Source organism: Geospiza fortis, unplaced genomic scaffold (assembly GCF_000277835.1).
Source record: "Geospiza fortis unplaced genomic scaffold, GeoFor_1.0 scaffold85, whole genome shotgun sequence".
Lineage (NCBI taxonomy): Eukaryota > Metazoa > Chordata > Aves > Passeriformes > Thraupidae > Geospiza > Geospiza fortis.
In genome coordinates, this window is record NW_005054358.1 from 1,433,144 (window position 1) to 1,443,064 (window position 9,921).

Here is a 9,921-nt window from a genome sequence, read left to right on the forward strand (position 1 = left end):
CCTGCTGTGCTTTATCCAGGCAGCCCCAGCTCCCCCTGCCCATTCCCTGGGCTCCACAGGGTCCATCCCACCCCACAGCCCCCAGGGACCCCATTCTGGGGGGGATGGAGGTGCCCTTTGGCTTCAGCACCCAGAGGTGCCAACAGCTGGCCCAGGGAGCACAGGAGTGCTGGGGGTGTCCCCAGGGGGTGTCCCCCAGAGTGCTGGGGGGACAGGCTGGGCTGGATGGGTCCCCCTGAGCTTTGGGACAGCTCAGATCCCCCCGAGCTCAAGGGACCTGCAGGGACAAGTGTGAAATGTGGGGTGCATCCCCCAAATGTGGGGTGCATGCCGGTGGAGGGGTGCTGTGTGCCCCGTGGGCTGCTCTCACAGCCTTTCCCTTCCCTCTAGGCCCGCATGGAGGTGGATGCTGATGGAAATGGTGCTAAAATCTTCGCTTACGCCTTCGACAAGAACCGGGGCCGGGGCTCGGGGCGCCTCCTGCACGAGCTGCTCTGGTGGGTACTGCAGGCAGCACAAAACCAGGGGCTCCCTTGGCTGCCCCAAATTGTGAGGGGTGATCTCTCTGCCCAAGTGCCCTCAGGAGAGGGGCAAACCCAGCCCAGGGTGCCCGCAGGGTTTGGGGTGCTGGGTCCGCACGTGGCGCAGCCCATGGAACATTCCAGGCATGGAGAACAGAGCCAGGTTCATGCACACCCTGTTCACACCTGGGAATGCTGCCCAAATTCAGCTGGGGGATGAACAGGACCTGCCCCATTTGATAGGGGAAGACAAACATTTGAAAGTTTGGTGTGGGGCTTTTTGTCCACTGAGAATTGGCAGAGCACTGGAGAGAGGGAACTCCTGATAACTTCAGGCTTTGAGGGGTTTTTCATGGCTTTCTGCAGAACTGCTGAGGTGATGCTGCTGATGGTTCATTTCAGCTGCTGCATCCTATTTTCCATACTCTACAAATCCTTGAAATCCTTCATAGTTTCATTAAGTTTCAGGGCCAATTTCCTCATTTGAGAGCAGCTCACCCTCTGAGCTCATCTGTTACTCCTTCTAGATGTTGGTGGGTTTGTACAAAAGGTGGGATGTGCTGAAGAAATATAATTTATTTTAAAAGCCTTTTTGGAAAAATCAAGCATATTTTCTATTCAGTTCCACATCTTTGGAAGTCACAGTGCCCAGGATGCCCTTTATCTTTCCAGGTTATCTTTTTATCCCCCTAGAACCAGGCTTTGCACATAAGGAAGGAGACAGGAGGAATATCAGATTAATATTTCCAGTCTGCTTGTTAAATATGGATTTTAACCTGCATCTGTTAATATTTAATCTTATTGCACATAGAACTTTGTTGAAATTATGAAATTGGCTGCAATATGTGGAACAAATCACTGACAGCTGCTGCTAACTGTGAACCTCAGACAGTCATAATTATTATCTGTAAGCAGCATTAAACAGCACCTGAAAATTATTCAGGTCAATTGTTGAAGGCTGTGCAAATGATGACATCCCAGCTATTTGCTTATGGCACAGCCCAGCCATTGCCTCTCCTGGCTTGTTTTACTCAAATTAGGAAGTCATTTGAGCATATTCAGTTAGGAAATTCAAATTGTGTCACTCGAGCATGGGCTGTGGTTAAAAATAAGAGATTGTGTGTAATGGGGATTTTGGAGAGGCACAGAGGGGGGTGTCAGCTGCCAGGCAAGCAGAGCTGCACTTCTGAACTTGCAGTCAGATTTCTGGAGTAGAAGATAGGAAATATCTCTGCTGTTCCTGTGAATTCATCCTGGTCCTGAAGGTGTTGGTGGTGCTGATCTCCAGTTGCAGTTCAAACACTGCAGGTCAGAGGCTGAGTCTCTGCAGGGGCTGTGAAGCTTCTGCCCCTCCTAATCAGCAATTTTAGGGCTGCTCTGAGCGCAGAGCAGGGCTGGGGAGCAGTGTCAGCTCCTTCCCTTGGTGAGCAGGGGCAGTGCTGGAGGTTTGGAGCCTGTGAGAGTCAGGAGAGCTGGGCAGAGCCAGGCGCTGATTGCACTTCCCAGTGCCAGCCTGACTCCTTGGATGAGGGAAAACCAAAGAACATGGATAGGTGTGTAATTCAGTTCTCTGCACATGAACCCCCAAATCCATCAAAAACCAACCCAATTGTGTGCCTCTGGTTTAACATACAGTGAGTAGCATGTGGTAGATGCAATTAAAAGAGATTTTTTTGAATTTTTTTCTAGTTAAGCAGGTATCTTTGTTCATGTCATGAGGCCCTTGGGATAGAAATCTTGGGTCTGCTGGAGCTGCAGCAGTGACAGGAACCTTCTCCCAGAGCTCTCCTGCTGCCCTGTGCAGAGGCACTGTGGGATCAAAAGGCATCCAAGAGCTGGAAATTCCCCTCGTGAGCTGCAAAAATTCTTACAGGGAGAACTTCCTGATGGTTCTTCAGCCTCTCATGTGCTTGCTGTGATTTCCACATGGGGTCCTGGCTCCCCCAGAGCAGGGTTTGGTGTCTCTGCAGGAGCCTTGTCCCTCCTCAGCTCCCTGTGGAGCAATCCCAGCTCTGTGTTCTGCTGGTGTGGAGATGTTCCCTGGGGAACAGCAGCAGCAGCAGGGGATTAGTCATAAGTAGCACCAACTGCATGTTCAAAAAGACATCCAGGACCTGATTTCTGGGGGTTTTTTAAGGGGTTTTTTTTAGAGCACTTGCCATCTTGCTGCCTATAACAGGCTCAGTTCTGGATCCTGGTGCTTGGAATTGCTGTGTCTGCACTTGTGTTCCAGTGCTGGGCTCTGAGCTGCTGAAATACCCAAAGAACAGAATCCAGACGATCCCTGAGAAGTCCTGGGGGAAGGGTTTGCCTGGCATCTTGCAGGAGCTCAGGAGTGCAGGGGGAGGCAGGAGCTCCATCTCTGCAGTTCTGGCTGCACTCCTGAGGCTGTTCACAAGGCAGGTTCTGTCAGTCTGTCCTTGCTGCTCCTTTGGATGGGCTGGGATGGTCACAGAGGCCTGGGGAGAGAGGGGAGTGCTCCTGTGTTCAAAGCTTGGACAGAAGGGACCACCCTGAATTTGGCATTAGCAGGTCTGGCACCTCAGGGCAGTGGAGTTTAACACTGGCTGCTCACCAGCAAGGCCCAGCTTCCAGCTTTACTTGGGCTTTTGTCACTTGAGGCCACAGAAAAGCTGGCAGTGATGTAGATAAATGAGGTTTCATACAAGGAGGTAAAGACTGGCTCAGTTTGGGAGGGGATTGGTAAGAATTTGCTTTTTGGGGTGCTGGCTGCAGATCTGGGCTGTGGAGGAGCAGGATGCCACTCTGCTGTGCCACCCCAGTGTCAGGGACAATCTCTCATAATCCTCTCTCCTTCCCCAGCTCCAGCAGTTTCTAAACTCCTCTTAATAAAATCAGAAATATTTCTGAACTTAGTCTTGGAATCCCCTTCCCTTTCCCCCCTGCACAGTCTGTTCTTGCTCTGAACTTCTGTCTCCTCCTCCCAGATTCCTGTCTCCTATCTGTCCCATCTCTGCAGCTGGCACTTTGTCCCAGGCTCATTCTAAGAACCTTAACTCCTTCCCTGTCTCAGTAGCTGACTGATGCTCCCCTCCAGCAGTTCTCCACTTCTTGGAACTCCTGGTTCCCTTTGCCAGACCCTCTGCTGGCCTTCAACAACTCAGAAGTAGCTGTTACTGTAATGGCTTCCCAGTGCCAGAGGGCAGGGATGGATGGGATATTGGGAAGGAATTGTTCCCTGGGAGGGTGGGGAACCCCTGCAAGTGTCCAGGGCCAGGCTGGATGGGGCTTGGAGCACCCTGGGGTAGTGGAAGGTGTCTTTGAATTTTAAAGTCCCTTCCAACCCAATCAAGCTGGGATTCTGGGATTCCTCCTTTAGGGCACTTCAGCTGACTCCCTGCCGTAGTTTGTTTGCTTTAATGTGTGTCGTTTGGTTTCTTTTTCCCCAAAAGAAGGATTTTATTGGTTTTACCTTCAAAGGGAAGAACTTTTCCCTGTTCCATGGAGGCCCAGCAGATTCCCTGGCAGGGGGCTCCAGGCTCTGTTCCCATGCAGGGAATTCTCACAGGAATTACCTGGTGGGAGCTGGAGCACAGTCTGTGTGCAGGTGCTGCTTGCAGCCTCTCCAGGGGGATTCTCCTCATTAAATTCTGCAAAGTTTTGGGGCATATGTGAAGTGCAAGAGTTTTTTCTTGCCCCCAAGGTACCTAACTTAGACATATCTGGATAGATTTTGACTGAGAATACAAAATCTTACATATTTCATTGTAAGTCATGTTGAAATGAGTTTCCTATTCTGCTGGGTAATGCTAAACTTTGTGAAGGTTAAAAAAGTGGGAATTTTTAAACTCAGGCAAATACCTCTTCAAAATAAAAATATCTATTTGAGCTGAAATGTTCAGTGAAGGCTGAGCAGGGCTCAGTGTCCAGGCTGGGCTTGGGGGAAGCTGCTGGGAGGTCTCCATGAGGTTACCCTCAGTGAGTGCTGTCAGCTCTGCTTGGTCCTTGCTCTCCTGGGCTGGAAGGTTCCCCATGGCAGAACAGTCACAGGGACACAGCCTTCTGTCCAAGCCTTGCATTTCAGCTGGGATGGGGATTCCTGCAAGAAGTGATACCCAAACTTGTCCAGGCATGAGGGTGTTTGACAATGGACTCCATGAAACAGAGAGAGGTGAAAAGAAGGGGGAAAGGCAAATGGAAACTCTTAGAAGGCAATAGGGAAGATTTCTCCTTGCAGCCATCCTGGCTTAGTCCTGCTTTGGGTTTTGGGCAAGTTTCAGGTGTCTCTTGGTCAATTGTGGAGTAATTTCAGACTTTCAGTGTGTGACACACAATTACAGTCTAAAAAGATTTGCCAGTTTGGTGAAACCTCTGTTCTGTTGCTGTTCAGCGATGTTTCTTCATAAATAATAAGCCCTGTGACACCACACCAGTGCCAAAGTTGCACAAATGTGTCTGATAGAATTTCCTATGGGAATAATAAGCCAGTATTGGCACCTTCCAAGGAACACTGTAATTCCATGGATCTCCAGCAATAACTGGAGGAGTAGACTCTGGAACTAAGCAATATGCTTACAATTACTCTATATTTTATCTTTTGATTTAACTAATTTATAATTGAAACCACCTGCTGGAAAAGGCACTTTCTCCTGGGAGTAGCCCCTGGAGTCTGTTTGCAGCGCAGTGCCAGCAGCTCCCAGCTCACGTTGCCTCTGGAATTGCTGTGATCCTTTGTTTTTTTTAGCTGTTCCTGTCCAGCACTGACCCTCAGGTTGGTTTTGTGTCCTGCAGGGAGAGGCACAGGGGAGGGATTGCTCCTGGCTTTCAGGTGGTGCACCTGAACTCAGTGACCGTGGACAACCGCCTGGACAATCTGCGCCTCGTGCCCTGGGGCTGGAAGCCCAAGGCTGAGGACATCTCTAGCAAACAAAGGTATGGAGCACCTGCAGGGAACGGGCAGCTCTTCAAATGTTGTCTCCATTCTTCAGTAGTTTATTGCCTTGGCAGAGCCTTTTGGATGAAGCTTTGGGTGCTTTACACATCCCTGTCCTGTTCCTCAGCTGGGGCTCAGTCTGTGCTCATCTCCTGCTGTGCAGGGCCCATCCCACCCATGTCACCCTCAGGGCTGTGCCAGGTGCAGCAGGAAACCTCTGTGCCCTCCCAGCTGGGCAGAGGCTCAGGGAAATCTCCACATCTCACTGCCTTCTGCCCCTCAGGCACTGAAATCCCAGTGGGAACTGGGAGCTGCAGGGTGCTCCTGATGGGAGCTGCAGGGTGCTCCTGATGGGAGCTGCAGGGTGCTCCTGATGGGAGCTGCAGGGTGCTTCTGATGGGAGTTCCAGGATGCTCCTGATGGGAGCTGTGAGCTGGGGTTGGACTCACTCAGGGTGAGTTCTGGGCTCAGCTTCCAGCACCTCTCAGCAGCAGCTTGGAGGAGCTCCCCACGGGCTGGGTTTCACTGAATCCACTCAGCACATCACACACTGTGCCAGGATGGATCTGGATAATCAATGAATATCCAGACTCACAGACTTGACATCACTCTTCTCCTGAAACACCTGCAGCAGCAGCAGCTTTAACACTGGGGTGTTTAGAGCTGATTAAACTGGTTTTGAGAAGCTGTAGTGAATTACAAATGCTCTACATGATTTTGGGGGTTCAAGAACAAGAAACAGACTTCATGCCAGAAATGAATTTTGACTTGGTGTGAATAATTTTGCACAGAATTAACTTTGCTCTATCTAAATGTTTCTTGATTGATACCTTTAAACTTTTGGGGTTTGCACTTAAGCTAAAATAGCCTTAAAAACACCCAATATATGGGCAGGATGTGCAGTCTGAGGCTAAATAAAATGTTGACCTTATTTATTAATAAATTTGGAATCAATGTCTCTGTATGATTATTATGAATTGATGTACCAAACTTGTGCTTGTTTTTTTTTTCCAGGGAACAAAGTCTGTACTGGCTGGCAATCCAACAACTTCCTACAGACCCCATAGAAGAGCAGTTTCCTGTCCTGAATGTAACCAGATATTACAATGCTAATGGGGATGTTGTGGAGGAGGAAGAGAACTCCTGCACTTACTATGAATGTCACTACCCTCCCTGCACAATGATTGAAAAACAGGTGGGTTCAGAGAGCTGAGAGTGAGCATGGAATCCTTGGGCTAATGGTGTGTCTGGGGATTTATTTGTTATTTAAAATGTAGAGCTTTACATGAGCCATTCAGTGGCTAAAAGCAGTGATTTTCTTCCACTCAGGTTTTCTTTGGCCTGAACCTCCAGACCCTGTGGTAGTTTCCAGTTTTCTTACAGGAGGGAATGTGGGTTTGAGCTGGAGCAGTGGATGTTAGGGGGCTGCTGGGGGGAGGGTGATTTCTGCAGAGTGCACAGAAAGCCAGGTGGGAGCTTTCCTGCAGGGAGCAGAGTTGGGATGAGTGAGCAGCTGTGTGAGGCAGCAGGAAGCATTCTAGGAGGGTCTGGATGGTCATGGAATCAAAAAATAACCTGGTTACCATTTCCTGAGGTGAAGGTGAATTGCAGTGGCCTTCATTCAGGGGAGAGCTGGGAGGAAAAGTTCTGCTGGAGGAAGATAAAGCAACATCAGGAGTGAGAGAATGAGCTGTGCAAGGGCTGTGCCTCTGTCACACAGATGCCTTATCTATGAACAAGGGCTTTTCTTGTGATAGCAGATGCTGAGTAGGCTAAACCCATTGTGTTCCACTTTCTGCTGTGGGGAAGGGAACATTTGTGAAAAATGATCTTAAATTCCCTGTATTTGAAACAGAGGCTGCTCTGCCTTTTATTTGGGTCTGTGCCCAAAAGCTCCCTGGATAACAGTAACTTTGGCAATGGCTGAGCTTGTGCAGCCCTCCTGATAATTTCTGAATTTCAGGTGTTTGTTTGTAGTTGAAAACAGAACTTAAGTTGACAAAACAGGAGCATTGTGACAACAAATGTGTAATGCTCCAATATTTTGTCTATAAATTAAGCCCATTTTAGAAGAGTGAAGAGGATTGCTTCAAACCCTTTTGGTTCTCTGAAACTTATGGTGGGGTGTTTGTGTTTCAGAGAATCCCAGACTGGTTTGGGTTGGGACTTTACAATTAATCTCATTCCATGGGCATGGACACCTCCCACTGTCCCAGGCTGCTCCAAACCCCTTCTGGCCTGGCCTGGGACACTTGCAGGGATCCAGGGGCAGCCACAGCTGTGCCAGGGCCTCCCAGGAAGGATTTCTTCCCAATATCCCTCTCACCCTGCCCTTTTCCAGCTTCAGGCTGTTCAGCCTTGTCCTGTCCCCTGTTTGTGGCAGACATGGACAGAGGCACAGGGGAGGGATTGCTCCTGGCTCTCAGGACCTGAACTCTGTGACCATGGACAACCACCTGATCGTGCAGCTCCTTGGGAATGCTGCTGGTTCCTCTTGGGAAGGCTGCTGGGGTGTCCCTGGGGGGATGCTGAGGCTCTCCTGGCACTGAGCAGCCCCTCTAACAGCACCTTTTGTCCCCAGCTCCGCGAGTTCAACATCTGTGGGCGCTGCCAGGTGGCGCGGTACTGCGGCTCGCAGTGCCAGCAGAAGGACTGGCCGGCCCACAAGAAGCACTGTCGGGAGAAGAAAAGAACCTTCCAGCAGGAGCTCGGCCCTGAGCGGTGACCGGGCGGCAGGGGCCTCTCAGCAGCAGGATTCCTTCCCAAAGGCATTGGACTCTTGCTTTTGCACAGTATGACAGACTGCTTATCAAAGCCAGAGGCACTGAAGAAAAACCCTGTGATGCTTGAGCAGAATGGCTGACTGGACTAAGCCAGCTCTGACTGGTGCTGTGGAAAGGGATCGGGTCTGCCCTTCCAGTATTACATTCTCAAGCAAAAAGACTACTGTGGAGCTCCAGGCAGGAAGCTTCTCATTATTTATATGTTAATACGTTTGTAAACTCATGTACAGTTTTTGTTAGGAATTCTTGATAGCACTCATTAACTGTAATGTTCAGATGAGAACATGTTGTTGGCCTAAAAGTTAAAAAAAAAAAAAAAGAAAAAAAAAGAAAAAAAGTCATGTAGCAAAAGCTTTTCCTCCCATGTGGCAGAAGTGTCTGTGGCAGTGCCAAGGCCGGCGGGGCAGGCTCTGGCATCAGCACTTACTCTGGAGAACTCTGCATGGAAGCTCTATTTAAAAAAAAATACAAACAAAAAAAGAGCAAACAAAGTAAAGGTTGGAATGAATCCATGTCTGCTCTCTGGCTTTTTCCCCTTCCCTTCCAGCTGCCTTCAGAGCTCAGCCACCCTGGCTGCTGGCAGTCCCTGCAGGCAGGAGCAGTGCCCCAGGAGCGGCGTGGGGCGAAGGGACCCTCTGGGATCTGAGTCCAGGCACTGCAGCTGGGGCTGCTGGAGATGGGCCTTGGAGCAGCCAGGGTGCCCAGGGAGCTGGATCACCTTTCTGTTCTTGCACAGAAGGCAGTGCTAGGGGAGCTCAGGTAGCAGCTGTGTGTGGATGTGGTTGCCCTCTTGGCTTCCCCGTAGCATAGGAAACACTCCAGTCATGTGCAGAGATGTTTAAATATCTAATATTGTGTGATTTGAATTATTCATTCACTTTTTTAAGAGTTGTCATCAATCCAAGAATCACTTTTTGATTTTTTTTAAATGTAGTAATGAGTAAAAGTAGTATGGGAGGAGGATTTCCCTTGCAGAGCACATGCCTATTTTTCTTTTCATGAATAACTATTTTCTATTCCATTTTTGCCTTAGAAATGTAAGGAACATCAGTTGAGTTTCCTGAAGAGCTAAATGGATAATTTAGTGCCAGGTGTTAGTCTTGCTTCACAGTAGAAGAATGTGAGCTGCTGAGTGCTTAATGCAGAGCCTTTTTTGGAGTGCTTAGTGATTTTTTTTTTTGTAAAAGCCGTTTAGAATTTTGATTTTTCAATCAGGATTCACTTTGCCACTTCATGTTGCAATGTCGGTCTTGCTTGTATTCAATTTGTTAGAAAATCGATCTGCTGTGGACTTCCAATATTATATTCTGTTTCTAATATCTGCACAGGAAGTTCTGAATTATTAACATTTGGGTGGGTTTTCATCCTTTGGCTTTAAGCATCTTGGGAAATAGCAAAAAACTTCTGAAACTTCCTGCTGGAAGTTCACTTGAAGGCACTTGGTCAAGTTGCCACTCTTAAACCACATTTGTACTGTAACTTTTCTGTTCAGGCCGCCCAAAATGCCCTTTAGTATGACAAAACCAAGCAGGACCCAGTCAAATTTTCCTGTAATGAGTAATTTTTTTAAATGAAACATTAATTCTTTCCTTGAAGTGAAATGCAGGTTTTGATTAATATAAAATGGGACATAAGGAATATTTTGTTTATTGAGGTAATCCACTGAATAGGGCAGAAGTATTGGCTTCTTTTCCCTTGCCTGTTTAAAAGGCTGCTATTTGTC

At 48.5% G+C, this 9,921-nt stretch overlaps 1 protein-coding gene across 1 annotated transcript in view; it reads left to right on the forward strand.

Annotated features, from left to right (window-relative positions):
- The window catches only part of ZMYND19 (zinc finger MYND-type containing 19), a 10,599-nt gene extending 1,084 nt beyond the window's left edge, over positions 1 to 9,515 (forward strand). The window contains exons 2-5 of the mRNA XM_031059239.1: positions 391 to 497; positions 5,274 to 5,414; positions 6,430 to 6,610; positions 7,997 to 9,515. Coding sequence (XP_030915099.1) covers positions 397 to 497; positions 5,274 to 5,414; positions 6,430 to 6,610; positions 7,997 to 8,140 — 567 coding nt within the window. The 5' untranslated portion in view covers positions 391 to 396 and the 3' untranslated portion in view covers positions 8,141 to 9,515. The remainder of the gene's footprint in view (positions 1 to 390; positions 498 to 5,273; positions 5,415 to 6,429; positions 6,611 to 7,996) is intronic.
- Positions 9,516 to 9,921: the final 406 nt, after the last annotated feature.